A 23,138-nucleotide genomic window follows, 5' to 3' on the forward strand; every position below is an offset into this window, starting at 1 on the left:
GAATGATTTTTCTCATGTGTCTCCCAAATGCTCAACAGCAAGTTGGAGTTGGGCAGACAAGTCAGAAATAGCTGAAAGGCACTTTTATCCACTGCTGAGCTGCCTGAAGAAAACCTGCCTGTGCCCCCACCTTCACGCTAATAGAAGGTCTATAGCATTTTCCACTAGTTCCAGGGGTGTATCCCCAGGCTCACTTCCCCTTTCAGCCCAGCTGTGGGAACTCCTGGTCCTCAGAAAGGGAGAGTGATTTAGTCTGCCTGGTCAGTCCTCTGAGCTTCCCCTGCCCTCCCCCATCTGCTTCCCACATAGTTAGTATTCACCGCAGTGACAAAAGGGCTCCTGCAGAGCTGCTGTCGCTGGATCATTCCATGAGGAATGTGGACCCAGCGCGGGGCTGAACAAGGCCCATCGGCCTTTGCTCAAAGTGATGGATCAAGGGACTGACAGCAGCACAATGGGCTGTCACAGCACAGAATGGAGGAAGAGATTTGAACTTGTTCCCATTGATTTAACAGGGCCAATGAGCGCCTAGTCTCCCAGATTAAGCTGCCACACTGGCTTCTTCTCCAGCTATTATTAGTGCTTACCCAGCTATGAGAATTCCACAAGACCAGCCACATGAGTGGCGCTCGCATTGAGCAGGCCTTTTGTCAGGGGACTGATTATCTCCCCATGAAGCAGGGGGAAGGGCGTGATTCAGCACAACTGACTTTCAATGCTAGCGACAGGTACATGATCCATTAAAACTGGGGTGAAGGCAAATTGTGATTCTGATGCACAAACACTGAGGGCTGGGGTCACTGATCGGTGCTGGCTCCATCTCATGGAGGCTGATGGTGAGTTTCCCAGGTTTCACTAACGCACAAGGTGGGTGACCTGGCGAGGTTCGTGGAGATGGAGGTGGGGGCAGTGGCAAAGAACGCTGCAGAACACCCCTCCAGCCGGCCACACAAACACACTGCTGAGGAGTCTGAAGCAGCTCCTGCAGAGGACCTAGCAGCTGGGTGACTCCGAGCCCTTCCCACGCAGCAAAGAATAGCTGGGATTCTAGAGATTCTGTGCAACAAAACCAGCCAGCTTGGAATATGTCAAAGACCATACAGCCACGTGGGTTACGCTCAGTCGCTAAACTGCTTAATCCACGGAGTTACCCCGCCGCTCGAGGTATTGACAAACAGAGCGGGCAAATGGTAGAAAACATACCGTGGAGAACAATCCTGCTTTGGCAGGTAGAGGAAAGAGAGCTCTTTGCCAGCTCTGACTTCCACAGACCTGTGAAAAGGCAGGCTGTTCGTCATAACCACTTCACATTCAGTTTAGTGAGGCACAGTGCACGTCTGCTAGTGACTCATGGTACACTAGTGATTGGCACAAACAGGGCTCCGAAAAGCCCACTGGAAAGAGTAGCCACCTATTTCCCCATGGCTGGGGAAACACCATGCAAGGCGAGGTCTCCAGTGGCTTTAATCAGCCACACTTTCAGAGCAAGAAGAGGAAGCTATTTTGCCTGGCATTGCTGATTTGCGTAGATGTGAGTTTACTGAGCTGAGAGCTCAGTTTCACACTTCACATCACTGGATTTGTAAAAACAAATTGCAAACACATTAGCCCACACGGCAGAGCTCAGATCCCATTACGCCATCCCACTGTACAGTAACAGGCAGGGAAATACAGAATCACCACTACTGGGATGGTCAAGGTGGGGTTCAGATGGTGGGACTAAGGGCGTTTGCTTAGCAGCTGTGTTTGTTCAGTGCAGATGATTTCAGGAGCAAAGCTGATGACATGCTGTTAGCCGACCATCTCAGCTAGACTGGGTGCTGAGCTTGCAGCTTCTGGTTTTCACTAGGTGATTCAGTCATTCAGTAATTCACTGGGGACGGTGGTGCTAGCCGGTCTACGAAAAGTCCTAGCAAGAAAGATGATGGACACTAACAGGTGGGTGGCATTGTTTCCCTACAGCACATAATGGTTTAATGGCAGGAGAAGCCAATCAGGGTTGCTAGCTTATTTAAAGATAGGTTTTTTTCTCAGTGGCAAAAGAATTTTGTTTTCCTTTATTGGGATTCTGGCTGTTGGAGCTAACATAGTTAAGAAAAGAAAAGAAAGAAAGAATTTTGTATTGAGTTTTGCATTATAATTACCTTCTTCCTATGTAGCTCTGACGCTTTCTTCATCTTGTAGTGTTACCTTCAATAGAAGGCAGTGTGCTCTGGTGGTTTTAGCTACAGTGTCAAGTGGTTAAATGCTTGTTTGTGTTTACGATTTAGGGCTTATCACTACACACACCCCCCAGGAAGTCTAATAACTGATCAATTAATATGAATGAATATGATGCATAATTTCCCAAGCAGGGAAAAGTGTAGGTTTCTCAGGTTCTGTGTTATGCAGCTTTCCAAGATCCTTGTAACACTGGGAGACTCTGAGTCTAGCTTTAGAGACTGAGCACCAGGCTAAAATGTGCTTTAAACACAGGCTTGACAACAGAAATATACAACGCGTCAAACTCTACCCCGGGTGTAATTTAACTGATTTCAGTGGAGTCGCATCAGGGATGAATTTGGTCCTCTCTTCTGTACTTTGTGGGGCAGAGTCTCAGCAGCTGTAAATCAGGATCGCTCCGTTAACTTGAATGTGTCTACACTAATTTACACAGCTGAGATTCTGGCTGTAGGCGTGTGTTTTAAGGTAAAGATGAATTAAATGATTGGAAAAGTGACAGACTAATGGCCGCTAGCTGGCGCTGGGCGTAGCTCAGACAGGCACTGTGCAAGCTAACCACTGATACACTTCGCTGATACTCAGCAGGCCTGCAGCACCTCCTGCTATTCCACTGCTGGGCCACTGCAGACTTCTACCCGCTGCATCTCAGCTCGTGCCTGCAGCTTTCCTGGGCCTCGATTGCCGCTCCAGGCCTCTGTTGAGCTGAGCCCGCCAGCTGGCCCAAGCTGAAGGTTACGGCTAACAGAACTAGATGACTACCCAGAGGTGTTTGCCGGGGTACAGAAACCGTCGCCGCTTCCCAGATTCAATTTATAAATGCTCCATGACATTCCAGCTCCATTGGAGCCGATGGGCATTTTGATGTGGTCTACAATGGGAACCAAATCAGAGCTGGATCCTACAATCTTTACCCAGGCAAAATTCCCAGTGAAATCATCAACGGCAGGTTTTCCTAATCAGGACTGACTGCAGGGTGCAGCGGTCACGGAAGCACATTTTAATCAGCCGGCCAGTGAGGGTGGCTGTCGTGATCAGAGTATCAGCTTTTAAATCCCTAGACTCCCTGGGGCCACAGCAGGGTCTGTTTTATTTATGTCAGCGTCTGCCCAGTGCTACTGGGACGGCTGTAATAAATAAAACAAATTCTAGCGGCGTCAGCCTGGCCCTTCTTCGAGGGAAGGTAGAAAATTGAGTCCCGTACAGTTTACTAGAGCTTTCGGATGAGATGTTGCAATCCAGGGTCTCAAACATTTTAACCAGACCCAAGAGATTCCATGGCAGTTTTTGTGATCAGTAAGGGTTTGCCCCAGAGGTGGCCGCGCTGCACTAGAACGATATGTTTATAGTTTGTGAAGCGCTTTGGGATTCCAGTTGCTGTCTGAATGTCAAATAATTAGACCCCGTATAAAATGCTGTTTAATAATTGCAGACAGTTTATAGCCTGGCTTTCTGGTTACCAGGATGAATTGTTGTTCCTCAGCTGTGTGGGCCATTATCTATAATTAGCAATTTAGTGAGTGGCTGCTGTGCCCATGCTGTCCTGCAAAGCTGTGGGTCATTGCATACTTTCCATGCTTTCAGAGCACACAGCTCATGCTGCTGTTTTTAACTCCCTATATCTAAGGCATGTGATTTTCGGGACGGTGATAAGCAAAGAGCAGGTTTGCAAATCCCAAGCACCGTAGAAGAAAAAGAAAGAAAATGACAGGAAGAGACTTGACTGAAAGTCTTATATCTAACTGTGTCCATCATCCAAAGAGCAGCCCTTTGGTCTTTCATTCAGTGGATCCAAATGCTTGCGGCACTCAGGAAAAGAATTTTGCCACATGCTAGCAATGGAGTCATTCATTTCTGCTAGGCATATGATTTAATCTACTATAAATCTCAATTAGGTGGTAAAAAAAATGTTATATCCATAAATTCTCTGGGACAAGGACTATCGCTTTGTTCTGTGTTTACACTCACCTAGCACAATGCTGTCTTGGTCCATTTCTGTGGCTCATAGGCACTCTGGGAATACACATAATAAACAGTACTCTGCAGTACCACCAAAATACAAACCTAGGAGCAGGTCTGCTGAAACAATTTGTGTAGTGGGGATACTGAAAGCCATTGAACCAAACTGTAAACGCTGCGTATGATGGAGACCACTTCAAGCCAGGGAATGTAGCTGCACCCCCAGAACCCTTAGTTCCAGCACCTATGTCTAGGGTAACTAATGCAGACAGCACATCCCTGGATGGCTTCAGGATATAGAATATTTATGCAGCTCCATAATATTAATTTCTAAAGTGCCTGGACCCACTAGCTGTAGGCCGTATACCTGAATTTCAGGCGGCATTATCAATCCCGCTATTTTTATCTTTTTATCAGTCTGTTTGAATTTATCATTTTCAATTCAGAGATTTCATACATATCTAACTCACTCACCTCCTGGGTGTGGTGTTCTGTTCCATCTAGTGGCACCGAGACCACTTAGAGAGAGATTAATGAGTCTGCTCTACAGCCTGAGCTAGGGGCCACGTGGCTTTTAGCTCATGCAGTAGAGGCTCATGCACTAAGCTTCAGAGGTCCCAGGTTCGATCCCGTCCACCGACAAACAGTATGTTGGTGTTACACATACATAGACTGTGGTTCTTTGCAAGGGGAGGGGCTGGAGGGAGTGATGAAAATTAAGCTCCACCCCCAGTCCTAAACCCCTCTTGCACACCTAGGTCAGGTCTACACTCCAGAGTCAGGTCAATGTAAAGCAGCTTACATCGACTTAACTCTGTAAGCGTCCACACTACAGCATTGCTCCTGCCTACGTAAGTCCCCCACAACACCAACCTAATAACTCCACCTCCACAAGAGGCGTAGTGCGTAGGTCAATGTAATTAGGATGATGCAGTGTCTGTGCAGACACTGCATTGCCTGTGAGCCCCACTGCCAGGCTGTGGGCTCCTCTGTGGTGCCTTCTCTTTGTTGCGCTAAATGGAGATTGAGCTTCTTGAGTCTATCACTGTAAGACATGTTTTCTAATCCTTTAAGTATTCTTCTGGATCTTCTCTGAACCCTCTCCAATTTGTTGATCCTCCCCTTCCCATTCTCAAATACTGATGTGGCAAATACCTTAGCGGCTTGCATAGAAAAGTAATAATTAGATAGATCCCCGTATTTGGAATGTTCTGCTGGTGGTATCTATTTCCTCTCCTTCTCTTATGCGCCAGTGACCCCAGCAGATCCAACTAGGCTCATTCCTCATTGTTTCCAGCTGCTTCCCAGGTACCCAACCTCCTTTCTGCATTGAAAGGCCTGGGCATTTGTAGAAGCAACTGGAAGCAAGGAGGAACACCCAGCACCATGTGACCTACTACCTTTCAATGGACTGCCAAAACGGTCACCAATAATCGCAGGGTGAGACACACCATTCTAGTGTGTGTGTATCATTGTCACCAGGTCTCACGATTTTATCGTGAGTCTCATGCTACTTGATATACTACCTAAAGCCCAATCCCTTGGGGTCATATTATTGTGTGAGATTCTCAGCTTTCCATTGGTTTTGAAAAGTGCATTTCTCGCACTGATGTGAGCAGAGAAAAGCTTAATCAATGTGAAATCTGAGGATCAAAATCAAGAAGGCAAAAAAAAAAGGACCCTCCAATTTATTATTTTCACTGTGTCGTTATTTTAAGCCAATTGTGTGGTTCTTGGGGACCTGACTCAATGCGTGGGGCTGGCAATGCTGCATAATGAACCAAAAGGATTATTATTATTACTTATTCAGCACCATCAATATGCATACAGTGGTCACTTGTAAAAACCAAAGCAACCTTTACTGCACTGCAGAAGTTGGATTTATTGTGGTGTTTCCTATACAGTAGTTCAAGTAGAAAACACTGTAAATACTGCCGTAAATTGCAGTGCCACAAACACTGGGTTTTTTTTAAGAGGCATGCAGCATACAAGCAAGGTGCTGTGGTCCTCTCTTGTACTGAGAGGGGAAATAAAATCTTGACTAGCAAGAAGAGAAAACACATATCCACGTGCATTCATATGTGGACATAGCTGTACATATACAAGCGATGGGCTGTGGAATTTGTGATGGCATTTGTGATATTTTGGCGTGCATTTGGGATATCTGCCTTCCTTACTCATGACAAAGCAAAATAGAAATACATTGGCTGGACTAGGGAGTGCTGGATCTCTTTTGGCACGGTCCAATCGGCCACAATAGGTGTATTCATTTCAATATCCATCTCTCTATTAGGGTCTCACCCTGATCTCATCTCAGTCAGTGGCAAAGCTCTCAATGACTTCAGGATCAGGCCCTTAGCTACAAACACATGCACTGGTTGGGTAACAGTGAGCAGGGGAGAACTACTGGAAAAGGAAAGTGGACAAGCGGGCAAGCAACAGACTGTGGCCTTCTCCATAAGGCAGTGTTGGAATTATGTTAGCAAATGCTTGGGGTGGGTGCTGGCAGCTCAAGGAGAAGAGCAGATATCTATCATAAGGGAGGAAGGATGGTCTTGTGGTTAGGGCATTAGGCTAAGATCCAAATTCAATTCCCAGCTGTGCCACTGACTTCCCACATGACCTTGGGAAAAATCAATTAACCACTCTGTGCCTCAATTCCCCATCTGTAAAATGGGGATTATAATATTTCCCTACCTCACAGGGGAGTTGTGAAGCTAACTACTTGTGAGGGGCGCAGGTAGCATAGTGATGGGGCCATAAGAAGGGGGTGTTGATTAAAGTTTCAAGTAAATAAGAGTTTCATTTCCCCCCACCCTCTCATTTCTGGCAGTTGCATTCCAACATCAAGGTGGCATTGCCTTAGCTCTATGAGGTCCGGGTCCGAGCCTTACAGAAATGCAGCTTTGCTGATAAGACAACAGAATGAGGAGACTGTTTGAAAATATGTCTTTTGCTGCTCACAGGTGGCAGCCAGGACGTGGTCTCTCCTTCCAGCACATGGTATGGAACAGGCAGGACCTGGGACTAGATGGCCCAATGCTCCAGTCCAGTATGGCGGTTCCAGTGTCCCCTAGTTTCCGTCTGATCTCTTAGTTCTCCCCAACCCACATCTCACAAGTTAATTTCCGTCCCCTTGAGAGTTTGGAAAGTTTCATTGTCTCTTTCATAACCCCAGAGGAATCACAGTTAAGAAGGAACCTTGTGATCAGCAGGGCTCCCCATCTGCCACACATTTCACCCTGGGCTGCTTCCCTATCCAGTCCCAGAACATGCAAACAGATCAACGACTTGTCCTTGGAGCAGGGTCCCCTAGCCTCAGTGACTGACCACCCAGTTCCCCCCGCCACTCGAGACCTGAGCAATTGGGACAGGAGTTCCTGAAGGGATTGGGTGAGGAGTTGCTGAGGCTCCTGTCAGGGCCCCATGCAGTCACTTGTCTCGCTTGTGCATAAGGCCAGCCCTCTTTGCTGCCTCGGCACTCTGGCGTATATCTAACATACACCTCTGTCCCTGTTTCAGTTGAGAGGACACAGTCAGTTTTAGACAACACTAGACGCATACTGCACCAAGGACACGGGAAACCCTCCTCTCCCTCCGTGAAGGAGCGGTCAGCTCTCTATCTGTCTGAGACAGCTGCTCACGCAGGCAGCCTCCCAAAGTCTGTAAGTATCTCATGCTTTTCATTCCTGGCCCTCGTATGAGTCACCAAAAGCATCTCAGCAATGTCTGTTCCCAGCAACTGGCCATAATGAGGGGAAAGAATAAGTTTGTTTTATATAGATTTGGAAGAATATGGAATTAATCCTCCAAAAATCACCATCTTTCTCTTGCCAAGGAACTGCAAAACATATTAGTTTACCATAGATATATATATACACACATAAGCCCCTGGTAGAAGGGTTGTGTGTTATATTATACATGCATGTACACATACATATATTGTATATACATTATATACACGCAGACACTCATATATATGTGTGTGTGTGTGTGTGTGTGTGTGTGTGTGTATACACACACACAATTCTATATCCTGTATATTTAATAACCATCTTCAAGTACAGTGCCTATGTTAAGCATCTACAGTATTCTTGCAGCTTCAGCGGCCTGTGATTTTGTTCACTCCCATCCCTGCATTCTTGAGCAGTGTTGCTGCGTGCTGTTAAATTGCTCCTGTCTTACACCCCAGAGGTGACTACATTTCAGCAACAAATAAAGTCATCCTCAGCCTTGCTGGTCCGATCCCACTTGCACTGCAGTAAATAGCAAAAGTCCAATAGACTTCAAAAGGGCAGGATCAGGCCCTGTAGGAGACACATAGTAATTTGTAATATGCATTGGAGCTTTCAAAAGGTGCCAGACCCTAGGGTCTGATCCTAACTGAGGCTGAGCACCCGCAGTTCCCGTTGACCTCAAGGGATGTTGTGGATGCTCGGCACCTTTCAGGATCAGGCCGTACCTAAATCCTAATGGATAAATCAATTTCAGACTGGAAGGGAAAGGTTTTCTATGACATTTACTTGGATCTTCTTTCCATGAAACACCTATATAAAACCACATCAAGTCACCCTGTGCCGGCAGTGCAGCAGCACACACAAAGTTGGTGCACTCTAACACAGCGCGAGGGGAACTTATCCAGTCAGGCTTCATCTACATTTGAGCTGGGAGGTGACACGCCTGGCTCATGCAGCTAATCCTCTGCTGGCTCTGCTCAAGCTAGCACCTAAAGTAGCAGCGTAACTGGGATGGCACGGGCGGCTTCTCGAACTCACCACCTGAATCCAAACCCACCCAGGCCCCCTGGAACCTACAGGGGCGGCTAGCCCAAGCTGCTGTCTCTGCTACCACAGCTATGCTACGACGGTACATCTACCAAAGCTGGGAATCCCAGCTCCCAGCTCAGATGGGGATGTATCCACAGCCGCGTTAAGCCCTAGGGCAATCGTCCATACTGAGCGGCATGAAGTCTGAAGCTCTATTCACGTCCGGTTCCCTTATTCACAAATGGGCGGGGTACCAAAAAGGGGCAGGTGAAGAATGGATACAGCTGAGAACAATGGTTTAAATATGAGCTTTCTCAAGTAGCTTAGCTATCTGGTCCACGCTTAGGGCTCACTCCTGCTCCTAAATCAGAGGACAGTATCATTGTAGCCCCACCACAATGCTCTCATCCATGCAGGTTCCGATTCCCATATGCTCCCCGTCCTTTGTACTTATGTATGTAACACTCCATGCCTCTCCTGTGAATCAACATGTCCACAATGCACTTACCGGTCCACTAGGGCATTCTTGGTTTTCAATTATAACGCCTTCTTCTGGGTTTTGTGTTGGAAAACATAATTCTGAAATAATAAAAAGGTCTAATGTAAGAACTAGTAAGTTACACAGACATACACGCACACAGAGCACATGTGAATGTGTGCAGTTCTATATAATTATGTTTTATTTCTCTTTCAGAATACCACAAAGGAGAGCACTGCTCATCGTCTTGACAGCCAGAAAGCAAGCAAGGTAGGAAATGCTAAGAATACGTGTGGTTGTCTAACCAAGTCTTTGTGGACTGGTGTCTAGTGTGATTTAACTAGCTGTGCTTGACAATGAGGAGCGCTCTCATGCAGAATATGGAGGTCTGACATCTCAACTACCCAGCCGTATTTAGAACTTGTTTATGGGGTTCAAAATCGCCTTACATAAAAAGGGTCCAGGAATTTAGAAATATATCAGCTCATATGAAGCTGCAGTGTTTTGCAACTTGCCATGAAATATACTCATTTTGGTCTTTTGTTACTAAGGTTCAATGCATTTTTTTAAAATGGAAGTATGTGTGTGTTTAACCGAGTGACATAACATTGCACATAACCGATCTTGAGTGAAAAAATACACAAAGTTTAATGGCATGCAAAGGTTTCTGCTTATGTTGAAAGATGGACTGCTAGAATTAGGGTCTCTCCTAGGTAATGATTATTAGCATCCGCTACCTCCCACTGGTAAAATCTCCTATAGATTATAGTAGATATAGTAAATCTCCTATAGTATAGATGCTGTGCATTCAACATAGCATTATGCCATAAATCAATCAAACTTCACAAGCTAAAATACTAGGGAGCAAAGTCAGTGTATAAGCAGACAAAATTCTAATGTCACAGAGATGCAACTCCCATTCACTTCAATATCAATGTTTCCATGTAACCGAGAGCAGAATTTGGCCCAATAGGTCTGGAGGGAATCTAGTGGCGTAACTTACACCTTCTCCTGGCCCCTCAAAGTGTGTATGTTACACCTGCTTAGATTTCCTTTCCCCTCCTTATGTATCACCTCTGAATTTGGCCCACCAAGTCTAATTGCATCTTAACTGGTTTAATTCTCATGCTGAGGAGCCAGAAGAGAGGTGAGGACCTCATAAGGAAAAGCAACGAGGAGGAGGGTTTAAGGCAGTGGAAGTTAAAAGGGACCACACACTACCTTATTGTACACCTTTGTACATTTTCTTCTGGCTCCATGCTGTGTAAGTTACTCTCCCTTACAGATCACAAGTGGGCATGAGGGGCTCTCACTTACACCAACTCTCATCTTGGCCCAATACCTATGTCATTCCAAGTTAAACGTCACTCATCTTAGGTCTCTGATCTGCATTATGTTTTCCAAGCATATTAACTATCGTCGTTTCACCTGGAGCTATGGGACACCTGGTAGAGCCATAACAGAGGAAATCATTAATCCAGTGAAGTTTTTCTTCGTTCTGGAGGTGTAGGTTTGCACAGGTTATAAGAAAAGGCTTTGGCATAGATAGAGAAAGGCTAGCTCTGATTAAGACCCATCATTCTGACTACTTCATGCAGCGTTCCATCCACCCAAATATATAGATGGTCTTCACTCATCATCATAGTCACTGAGTTCTGCCTCCTCACTGGGTCTTCTCCCATCTGATTACCAGGAGGTGGTAGGTCCACCGGCTTCCTTCATTCCCCAGACCCACTGCAGTACCGCACACCTGGGAGAGATCTAAGCAGGGCATTAGCTCCCTGCTATTCAGACGTGCCCCCATTAATATTATTCTGATGCTCATCCTCTCTTGCTAACACTATCCAGATCAGGTCTCTTTGTTGCTCTCTAGCTGACTTTAGACGTGGAGATTCCAGACTATAACTGCTAGAAATGTGTGGATTAGAGACCTTGATTTAAACTGCCTGGCTGTGGAAACAGATTTAACACCCTAACCCCAAGCCTGGAGAGAGTTTGCTGTGGCGTGATGCTTTTGGGTGCTGTGTGCCGTTGAATCCAAGGTATGGAATTCATATTCACTAGGTGCATGGGTTTTCCTCACTTGTTTGCTGTACTCACTACTAACCGGGCTAGTGGGGAAAGATAATGCTGATGTTTAAAACTGTTTCCCCAAAGATGGCAGAGCTTCAGAACCAGACGTCATCTAAAGTGAATGGCAAGAAAATGGAAGAGGACTTACCTCCACCTCCCCCTCCCCTGCAAGACTCCTTCCAGGCCTCTACTTCCCTGGTTGGGAGCCAGGATTCAAACCCACGGCCGCCCCCTAAGGGATCCTTCTCAAAGTTCTACCAGCAGCGCCAGGTGAATGAGCTGAAGAGGCTCTACAGGCACATGCACCCTGAGCTGAGGAAGAACCTGGAGGAAGCTGTGACTGAGGACCTGGCGGAAATGCTCAGCACGGAAGATCCCAGTGCCCAGGCCTCAGTGAATCTGGATGCCGTGCTCCCGGGGGAGGTTCAGTCCATGCGCTGGATCTTTGAAAACTGGACGCTAGACTCTATTGGGGAGCATCAACCGACCAAGACGTTGGCGGAGGAGGAACCCATCCCAAGCGGGGATGTGAAAAGCACCTCCAGGAGGTTTGAAAGCCAGTCGTTAAACGGAGACAGGCTGTCTGCATTGACCAAAGTGCCCACGACAGTCCACACCAAAGGCGACGTGCATACAGCCCGGTGGCTGTTCGAAACCCAGCCCCTGGACTCATTAAACAAAATGTACTCAGATGAAACAGACGTGCAGGAGGCAGTTCTCAAGGAGCCTGTTCAAAAAGGGGACGTGAAAGGTGCCAAGCAACTCTTTGAAACCTACTCCCTGGAAGCGCTGGGCCACTACAGCTCAGTGGAGGAGCAAAGTATCCTGCAGCTCAAATCAGAAATCCAGGAGCTAAAGGGCAATGTCAAGAAAACCATCAAGCTGTTCCAGACAGAGCCACTCTGTGCCATCAGAGACAAAACTGGCAACATCCACGAGATCAAATCCGTCTGCAGAGAAGAAATACAGAGCAATGCGGTCAGGACCGCTCGCTGGTTGTTTGAGACTCAGCCACTGGATACCATCAACAAGGACACGTCCAAAGTGAAAATTATCCGGGGGATTTCATTAGAAGAGGCAGGAAGGGGGAATGTCAGTGGAGCAAGGTGGATGTTTGAAACTCAGCCACTTGATGCGATCAAAGAATTGACAGTGGAAGAAAAGGATTTCAGGGCTTCCATGGATTTCATTGACGGGGCAGATGTCAGTAAGCAGCGTCTACTTTTTGAGACCCAGCCTCTCGATTCTCTGAAAGGAGAGGTCTCAGACAGCAGCCCAGCCAAGGAAGAAGTCATCGGCGGTGACGTGAAATCTACACTCTGGCTGTTTGAAACCCAACCAATGGAAACCCTAAAAGATAATTTTGAAGTGGGTCACTTAAAGAGAGTGGGGCTTTTGGAAGAGGAGAGGGGGGATGTGAAACAAAGAAAGCAAGTCTTTGAGACCTGTCCCCTCAGCAGCATCTCAAAGGCATCCTCTGAAGACCCCCTCTCAGCCTCTAATGTACAAGAGGTGATGAAGGGGGATGTTAAATCTTTCAAAAACCTGTTTGAGACTCTCCCATTAGACAGCATTAAGCAGTCTGATGCTGAGCCCATCACCAAACAAGAAGAGGAGATACCAGCTGGGAACGTCAAAGCCAACCAGGTCCTGTTTGAGACAATACCTTTGTACGCCATCAAAGACAGCTTCGGAAACTTCCACAAGGTCACCTCTGTAAGCAGAGAGCAGATCATGAGCGGCGATGTCAAGAACTACAAATGGATGTTTGAAACCAAACCTTTGGACCAGTTTGATGACAGCACCAAGAAGGTGGATATAATCAGAGGGATCACAAAGCAGGAAGTGATAGCTGGTGATGTCAGAACAGCAAAATGGCTCTTTGAAACCCAGCCCATTGATGTCATCCATCACCAAGCCAACCAAGGAGAAGAGCACTCCTCGGTGAAGAGAGAGGTTACCCAGCAGGGTGATGTGAAGACCTGCAGGTGGCTGTTTGAGACACAGCCAATTGACACCCTGTATGAGAAGGTGGAGAAAAAGCAGGAAGGGGAAAGCTCTGTACCACAGGCTGACGTTAAGTCGTACACGTGGATGTTTGAGACCCAGCCCCTGGACTCCCTGAAAGGCCAGGAGGAGCAGTATTTGCAGGTTGGCAAAGCATACTGCCAAGATGACTTACAAGGAGTCGACGTCAAAACTGTCAGACATCTGTTTGAGACTGAACCACTGGTTACCAATGCCTCCAGCGAGACTGACTCAAAGAAAATGGTCAGGTACTTCAGCCACGTGGAGATACAGTCCGGTGAAGTGTCTCGGGTGAAGGAGTTCTTTGAAACCAAACCCTTGGATGTACTGGGTAAATTGGCCGCAGCCACAAAAGAGAATGGTGTCCCTGCAGATGGGAACATTGAAGCTGGATCAGTGCACAAGTTCACCTGGCTCTTTGAAAACTTCCCCATGGATACTTTAAAGAACAACACTGAGGGCATACAAGAAATCCCCCCAGAGAAGGATATCGAGGGGGGGGACATCGGAGGCAAGAGGTTCATTTTTGAGACCTACTCCCTAGACCAGATTCATGACAAGGTGGATGAGACGGAGATCAAGAGGATCCAGGAGGAGACAATGAGCAAAGCCAGCATCAAGTCCTGCACCATGCTCTTTGAGAGCCAGCCCCTATATGCCATCCAGGACAAGGAGGGGGAATACCATGAGGTCACCTCACTGAAGAAGGAAGAAATAATGAAAGGCGACTTGAAAGGTGCCCGGTGGCTCTTCGAAACCAAACCTCTGGATCAGATCAAGAAGGAGGAGGAGGTGTTCGTGATCAGGGCTGTCACCCAAGAGGACATCAAGAAAGGGGATATCCAGTCTGCCCGATGGAGGTTTGAGACGGAACCTCTCGATTCCTTCTCTGGGGGGAAGAGGTCTGTGGCCAGGACAGTGGATGATGTACAGAAAGGGGATGTCCAGACCAACAAGCAGCTTTTCGAGTCTCAGTCAGTGAGCCAGAAGAAATACGTGAGGATGGTCAGCGTCAGCGATGTCCAGCAGGGCAATGTGAGGACGTCCACCTGGCTTTTTGAGAACCAGCCCATCGATTCCCTGAAGGGAGAGTCTGAAGCGAGCTCCAGCATGACCACTGTGCAGAGAGAAGACAGCCAGAAAGGGGATGTGAAGCGCTGCACATGGCTGTTTGAAACTCAGCCCATGGATAGTCTCAAAGACCCTGAGGGGTCTGCCAGCACCAATGCCCCGGAGGTGGTCCCTCGTGCTGATGTGAAGAGCACAACATGGCTGTTTGAAACCACCCCTCTGGATAAACTCAGCTCTTCTAAACACAGAACCGAAACTGAGGTGAAAGAGAGGACAGTGAGGGAGACTTTGGAAGGCCTCTGCGCCTGCCAGGCCATCCAGCATGACGGGATCCTCATAGAAGCCAATGACGTAGGGAGCGTGAGGATGGTGAAGTACCAGTTCAGCAGGCAAACTACTCCAGAGATCCAAAAGGAAGAGATTGTGGGAGGCAATTTGCAAAGGATCATGCTGCAACTACTGCACAGGACCAATGTGGAGGCCCAGGGGATGCTGGTGGAGGAGGACGAGGAGGGCAAGATCAAAGTCAGCCCACTGCAGCTACTGGACCCAAGCGAAGCTGATAAAAGCAAAGAGGAGTTGAGGGATGACGTTGCTAAGGCTCTCCAAAGTCTCCTTAGCCAAGATGCCTCCATCAAAAAGGGAATAGTCATGCAAGAGACAGAGGTGGGGTCGGTGAAGATGACTATCTACTCCCTCCTGCACCACTCCGTCCAGCAGGAAGTTGTCAAGGGGGATGTGAAGTCAACCATAGGGAACCTGCTGGCTTCCTCGCAAGAGCAGAGGTTGATGGCAACCATCAGACGGGAGGACAATGAGAAGGGGAATGTCCAGCTGTACACCAGCTGCATCGAGAAGGGAGACCTGGACTACCTAAAGAACCTTCAGCGGGAGTCTGAGATAGAGTCCCTCATCTCCTCTCAAGCAGACCAGGAGCCAGCAGAATTCATCCAGCAGGATGTGCAAGGGGCTAATATGCATGCCTTGCAACAGGAAGAGCCAGCAGATAAAGTGACTGAAGATGTGGGACAAGGGGGCATTAAGGGGGCTAAGAGAGTGCTCATGTGTGAAGGTGTAAGCAAAGAGAACATGTTAGAAAGAAAGGCAGTGCATGCAGGTGACACAGACTCCACTGTGCAGTGTCTTGGGCAAAACCTGAGCCGGCCCACAGGGGAGGGAAAGGAAGATATTGTGTGTGGGGATATTCAGGCAACCACAAAGTCACTGAAAAAGGCTAAGAATGTCAGCAAGAAGGCAGAGAGAGAGGAGAGAGTCTCTAGAGATGTGAAGGAAGTGAAGATTGCACCACAGGGAGCAGCCTCCACTAAAGTGGCGGCTCAGAAAGATGACATGGCCAGAAGCCAGCATTCAGTGGCAGGGGAAACCAGCCAGATGACAAAAAACATGGAGGAGGAGGCCCTTGGAAGTGATCTTCAAGCCGCAATGCAGAGTCTAAGGCTGGCCACAGCTGAGGCAAAAAGCATTCAGCACCAAGTCCAGAGCAAGCTCCACAAGAGCACAGAGGAAATCCATCTCGCCTCTAAGCAGCAGGCACCCAGCATTTCGGGGACAGTGACCATGCAATCAACTGTTCGCCAACAGGAACGTGCACCCCCCAAGCAGCATCAAGCCAGCGCCACCATCAGAGTCCAGGAGTCATCCAAGTCCCACGCAAGTGCGTCTCAGGAGAGCATGAAGTCACACAAAAAGGTCAGTACTTCCGAGGAAGTACAGGGAGGACAGCATTTGTGCCAGGAAAGCCAAGGTGTGCCTAGTGCAGATGTTAGCGTTAAGGATGGTCTGTTTACTGCCAAGCCAGTGAAACCCTATGTAAACCCTTTTATTGAGTCTGATTACAAAGAGCAATCAGTGCAAGAAGAAAGAGAGCAAGATGTTATGCTCAGAGGGGATGTAAAGACAGCTATCAGAGCACTGCAAAGTGCTGCAACAGAACAGAGACAAGTAGAGAAGGAGGATGTTGTTCGAGGTAACTTAAAGGCCACTCTTCAGTCGCTGGAGAAGTCTAATGTTAATGTCTCCAAAGGGGATTTTAAAGCCGCTATGATATACAGAAATGCAGGGCAGTCATATTCCATATGTAAAAAGGAAAACGAAACTCAATCAATTAGTAACCAGACAGCTGTAGTGGCTTCAGGGTCCCAGTCTGATAATGACTTTCCTCCTCCTCCCCCAGTTGCTGTGATGAAAACTAAGTGTTGTCCACCCATGACACAAGCAAGAGAAGCTGCCCCTTCCCAACCAAGCAAAAAAGATGAAGCCCTAGGATGTTCTGCACCCATGCACAATGCTCTCCCTAAGACCCTCACTCCCGCCTCCACCAATGCCAATGATCAGAGGCCTTCAGAGAAACCAGCGATTCTCCCCAAACCAGAAATTACTGCCCCACCAAGGAGGAAACCCATTCCACCTCCAAAACCTGAGCGCTTCCTGCAGGAGAAACCTTCACGCCCTGCTAGCAACAGTAAAGGGAGGTTGACAAAGCTAGTCCCACCCCCACTGCCTCCTAAACCTCCAGGCCTGAGCGAGCTAAGCAGAGCAAAAACCCCACCTATGAATCAGGCAAAGGACTCGTGTTGCTCTGATGCCTTAGCACAAATGGGATGTGAGGACTGTCAGTCAAAGTGTTGTACCGCTCAATCACCAGTGGCCAATGCTGTTACAGTAAAGAACCAGAACTCTGAGAAGAAAGCACCAAAAGACATCAAAACACCTCTTCAGATAGCAGAGGAAAGGTACAAGGCAACCAAGGAAGAACAGGGCAAGCAAGAGTCAGTAGACTCCAAGACGTCAAAGCCACTTAAAAATCGAGTGGCTGTCTCTGAAACAGAACAGGTGATGACCAAAGAGAAGGCAGCAGCTCCAAGGAACTGCTGTCCAGCTGAGGAAATTCCGGGACACAGACTTTCATCTGGCCAAAAGAACAGCTGCACATTAACATCAAAACAAGAATGGCTGGATGGATATCAGATAGGTCTTACTAACCCCAAGAGTGAGAATAAGCCAAGTACCTCTCCTAAGAATCAAGCTACCCTTCTGAGAAAAGGATCTGCCACAGCACTAAATGCCTCACCTAAGACAGAAAGTGCAAGCATGTCTAGTACCGATGGGTCATGGGATAATCAGAGCACCACCCAGAAAACAAATCAGAGAAGACAAGAAGAGCCTTCAGCATCTTCCCATCAGCTTTCCAGGGACCTCTTTAAGGAGCAGCAGCAGGTGAACAGTAGACAAGGGGGCAGTCTTGAAGCGAAGGGGGAGCAGTTTGCACAGAAGCCAGTGGTGGTCATGCGAGAAAAGCCCTGCAGAGAAACGGAGGATGAACGTCTCAAGAGGCTGTCTTTCCACAAGGAGGAGATCATGAAGGGCAGTGTCAAGGAGGCTATGGAGATCTTTGAGAACCTGCGAAGGCAGGAGGAGCTGCAAGAGATCCTGACCCGAGTAAAGGAGTTTGAGGAGGAGACATTTAAGGTGGATGTGAAAGCCCTGAAGAGCTTCTTTGAGAACGTCCCAGAATGGGTGGTGCATCAGAAGGCTCACCAAGTGACACAGCAGCACAAGGCCGAGAAGACCGAGCAAACGACGAAAGAAGACTCTGACAGCGTCTCCTCTGTGGAGCTGGCTTTTGAAGACCTGGAGAGGGCAAGTGCTGAGATCATCCACCTGAAGGAGCAGACGTTAGCTAGGTTGCTGGACATTGAGGAGGCCATTAGGAAAGCTCTCTATTCTGTTTCTAATTTAAAGTCAGAATCAGACATAGCTGGGCTCTCTGGGCTCTTCAAGGAGTCTCTGGGGAACGCCCAGAGCCCTACAACCAGCAACAATATCCGTAAGATCAGCATCGTCTCCAGCAAAGCCAAGCAAGAGAAAGCAGCACAAGGGATGCAGAACGCAGCATCTGTGGGAAGTGCAAATGGGTCCGAAAAGACGGAGATGCCCAAAGGAGAGTTAGAGGTCCCCTGCATCATTGAGCAGCGAGTAAATTCTCCATCGTCTCCTTCTTATATCTCCATTGAGTCTGCAGCCAGAAAGCCTGCCGAATCACCCAAGATGGCATATTCCCCCTGGGATGCCCCCTTACAAGATTATCCCGACATGCCAGGAAAAAGGGACACATTCACTCAGAACATCTTTAACTCATTAACTCGCAAATCAGTGGGGTCCGGTGGATGCAATCCAGCTCCCTTGGAGACTGAACAGGAGCCCATCCAGATGAAGATAGGATCAAACTCAATTAGGCAACACTATCTCAGCAACCCTGAGCATCCGCTTAGTGGCAACAGTGACAAGGATGGGTGCGCACCGAACTCATCCAAAGGCAGCTGCCATGGTGCAATCAAAGGAGGCTTTTCTGACTACAAAGCTCCCCTGAACATCTCTAGCCCACAGAATCCAAGGAGGCAGAAAAGCATATTAGAACTGCAGACAGGTCCGGATGGATCCAAGCTTTACGGAGCCACCAGAACTGTGACCGAGCAATACGAGGAGGTGGATGAGTTCGGAAACAAGATCATCACTTCATCCACCACCGTCACCAAGCAATCAGAGACCCAAACCTCCTCCACGTGCAATGTGGTCTCTCCTCCCCGGTATGAGATAACCGCCTCACCCCTCCTTCGGAGGTACCTAAACAGTCCTGGTGAAGACTTCCACTCCAACGGCAGCTTCCAGGAAACAGGGGTGGTCTTTGTCACTTTTGGCAACTCCAAGCCAAAGAAATAGAAGGCTTTGAATAGTGGGGGATGCTAACCAGGTAAAGAAGAAACAATGAATTCATCGATTTAACCATGTGACATACAGGAACTCCGCCAAGCCTTGTGATGCTTTTAGAATATTCTCCTAGTGTTTGGCATACAAATACAATTCAGGGCCAGCACTTGTGGTAAACAACATCCTTCACCTCACTAACCCGACAGACTAGGAGTTACCCCACATCCGAAGATCTGAGTCTTGGATAGCAGCATAAGCAAGAAAATAAACAAATGGGTGTTTTAGATGGTTTCTTTGCCTCTGAATAGTGCTTGTGGGTGTGTCCAGGACATCTCTGAACACAGGCAGGAAAAAAGGACAACTAGAGCCAGCCAAAAGAACTAGCCTGTCTGGGTATTTTGGAACCAGACTCATTTATCCTACCTTGTCCATCTCTTTCTGATATCAGCGCAGACCTCATCTCTCTCTCTCTCTCTCTCTCTCACACACACACACACACACACATGGGTGTGTTGGAATAGTTTTCACTTAGCTATTAAAAGAAAGAACATCTTCAAATTGCTTTTGGGGTGGGGGAGAAGGGGGGAGGAGAGATACTTAGCAGAAACCAGTACATAGCAAGTATTCGGTACTACCTAAAATGGTAGTAATCAGGATTTCCAGAATATTTGCCAGTGTCATTCTCCCTAAGGTGGACATGAAGAAAGATGCTCTAGTTAAGATTGTATCAAGTTCAACTAAAGAAATAGATGGCTATTGCTTTCCTTTCTTTCTTTCTTAGACCTGTAATTTATTATTCATTATATACAAAATATTTTATTTTACTGTCCATGTATTCTTATGTTTAATGTTTAAATCCACTTTGAAACTTTGTAAAGAAATTTTCTTTTTATTATGAACTTGTTTTGTACATTCTCAATTCAAGATATTAGATATTTTGTGCCCCCTCCCCCTTTTTTTTAATTTTTATTGCTGCATTTTGAAGGTAAACATTACCTCTGAAAATACACTGGTCTGGTTCTTTTGTTTTGCCACGTGTTTGATTGAGTTCAAAGTATGTAGAATGCCTCTGCTGATGAAGTAGTTGAGTCTTTCAGTGTCACCACCAAGCTTTATCAATGGAAGCTAAAAAGAAAACAGAGCTAGAACCGGTAGAAAAAAACTGAATTTTCCAACACAAATGTATTTCCAACCAAAAAAAATCCACTCCACATTTTCGCTCTTTTACGGCCATATTCTTTTGAAAATTCAGAATTAAAAGAAAAATTCTATGTATTTTGACCAGCTATAAAAACATGAGCAAAGAATGTGTCTAATGTTTGATTAGTTGATTGGAGTTACTTAGGGCTACCTTGTGATTTGGTCATACAAGAGAACAAGAACACCTCTTCGCTGTCGAGTTCATTTGGGTGATCGGCATCCGGTTCTGAGCCAAGCCTGGCAGGAGCAGTCACACTACAAAGCCACATCCCCGTTAGTGTGTCCTTACTGAAGCTGCACTCACTCACATGCCTCACTAGGACTTCTGGGGGCATAGCCCATGGCTTTCAGAGCTACAGTGAATTGAGCTGCTCTGTGATTCTTTTCCAGTGACTTATGGGTGAACTTGTCTGTTTTTCTGGGCACAATTGTGGGAAGGCGTTGGAGAACTATCAGCACTGGAGTGGTTTAGCCTGTGTCCTCACTGCAAAATATGTGGGTTATCTGCCTGTGTGTAAGCAGCACTTGGGTTTTACCCTGTATCCCAGATGAGCCAGCTAGCCCAGGTGTAAAGCACCACCAAACTCAGGCCAGAGGGGTTTGCGTGCGGATTGCAGCTGGATTAGGGACAACACCTATGAAAGAACCTTCTGTGCAGGCTGCTCAAACCTTGAGTTAACAGGCCTTCTCTGGAGTGGCAGGCTCCAGCCCCATTACTCGTTGGCCAACACCAAGGTATAGCAGTTCACTGCTAGTACAGGCCAGGAGCAAATTACTCCCTCTCCGCCAGAGCACTGAGGAAGCAAAGCTGTTGTGACTCAGCGGGGTGTCTCTGCCCCTCAGGGCTACATGTGGGGCAGTGCAGCTGATGACCTCTGCTTGGGCTCTGCCTAAAGTCACAATCTAGCTCTTCCTCTGGAAAGGAGAAGAGTTAGTGGGGATTTTTCTCAAGCTGTGTGAGATCATGGAGGATCTATTAAAAAAACTAACCCAGCAGTGCGGTGTAGTGGTTAGGGCCCTCTGGATTCTTTTCCCAGCAATGTGAGTGGGCATGTTGGGTGACCTTGGGCAAGTCACTTTGCTGCTCAGTGCCTCTGTTTCCCCTTCTGTAAAATGGGGCTAATGACACTGATTTATTTTGCAAAGCACTTTGAGATCTACTCATGAAAAGCACAGTATAACAGCTGGGAATTATTAATTATTATTGTTGTTGTTGTTGTTGTTATTCTTTCTACCAATTCCCCTTTGAGATAGAAGGGGTTCTGACACTTACACTGATGATTAACAAGAAGAAAAAAAAATGAAAGAAAATATCTATTCCTGCCACGTGTAGTTAATGTATGGAACCTGCTGCCTCAAGATACCCAAGGGAGTTAAAGTGGCTAGATTCAAAGGGCAGGGTTATTCTATACTTGCCTAGCACTAGGTGAACTCAGATAAGGAGAAAGGTAATCAGACTTCATACTTCAGGACATAAGCTGATCAACTGTGGGGAAGCCAGGAAGAAATCTTGTCTCCCATATACGGTGTTGCATGCATTGGTCAGCTATGTTATGGCTGGTTTATTCCTTCCTTTGAAACATATGGCATTGGTCCCTGCAGAAGGTAGGATGGACCAAACAATCAGATGCAGACTGGAAACTCATGGAAGATACATTAAGAAGGAACACAGGAGCTCATCCAGTGAGCTGATATGGTCATGTGGTGGGGATCTGAGTTCACTCCTCACTCCTTGCGGAGCAGGGTCTGAGACGGCAAAGCTCTGGAAGGAAGGAGCACCTCACATATAACTCTAGGATGACTCTTCCAGATGACATATGTAGTAGCCCTGATAGGCTCCAGCCAGAGCCTTGATGAGCCTTTCTTGGAGCATAGGAGGACCCTTTGAAATGGAAAAACAAGTATAAGCCAAGAAGAAACAGCTCGACCCCTTAGAAAGAATGCACACACACCCAAGAGTGATTTTTAACTGAATGCATCCGATGAAGTGAGCTGTAGCTCACGAAAGCTTATGCTCAAATAAATTGGTTAGTCTCTAAGGTGTCACAAGTACTCCTTTTCTTTTTAACAGTGGGAAGATAAGGGATTTGGCTTTGGACCATGTTAAATTGAAGTTGATGGTGAAACATCCAGGAGGCAAAGTCAGAAAGACAAGAGGCAATAGGGAAGTTTCAATTCTGGCCAGAACCCAGAAGAACAGAGATGCACAAAACAATAAAGGAATGGGCAAAAGCACCTAGGGTCCAGGCAAGACACCATCCATTGAGTATACCTGATCTTGGGGGATAAAAAGATATCCAAGCGTTTTAGCTCCTCCAGCATTGTTTTGTTCAGGATCAATTCTGTAAACAGGACTAAGGGGGTTTATTTTGATTTTTTGGAGTTGCTGTAGAAAATATTCCTCCTTGACACAATATTAATTTGTTTCAAGTTCCCTATGCATCTGCTTTATTTTATTTAATTTTAAAGACAGCTGCAAAGCTGCTTTAGCAAACTGCATATTGCTTGCATGGGCTGTGTATTCTGGTTCCACAGGAACTCAGATAAACCCAAATATCTTGCACTGCCAGCACTTAATAAATAATAATCTTATTGTTTGCGTTGCTGTTTTTTAT

At 47.0% G+C, this 23,138-nt stretch overlaps 1 protein-coding gene across 12 annotated transcripts in view; it reads left to right on the forward strand.

Moving 5' to 3' along the window:
- XIRP1 (xin actin binding repeat containing 1) overlaps positions 1-23,088 on the forward strand; it is a 49,950-nt gene extending 26,862 nt beyond the window's left edge. For 11 of the 12 annotated variants that reach the window (XM_074946345.1, XM_074946348.1, XM_074946350.1 and 8 more), the window contains 3 exons: positions 7,702-7,844; positions 9,640-9,693; positions 11,581-23,088. In XM_074946345.1, coding sequence (XP_074802446.1) covers positions 7,702-7,844; positions 9,640-9,693; positions 11,581-19,335 — 7,952 coding nt within the window. In that variant the 3' untranslated portion in view covers positions 19,336-23,088. The remainder of the gene's footprint in view (positions 1-7,701; positions 7,845-9,639; positions 9,694-11,580) is intronic. The other variant, XM_074946356.1, reaches the window with a different exon arrangement.
- Positions 23,089-23,138: the final 50 nt, after the last annotated feature.

The sequence above is a fragment of the Natator depressus genome, chromosome 2 (assembly GCF_965152275.1).
Source record: "Natator depressus isolate rNatDep1 chromosome 2, rNatDep2.hap1, whole genome shotgun sequence".
NCBI lineage: Eukaryota > Metazoa > Chordata > Testudines > Cheloniidae > Natator > Natator depressus.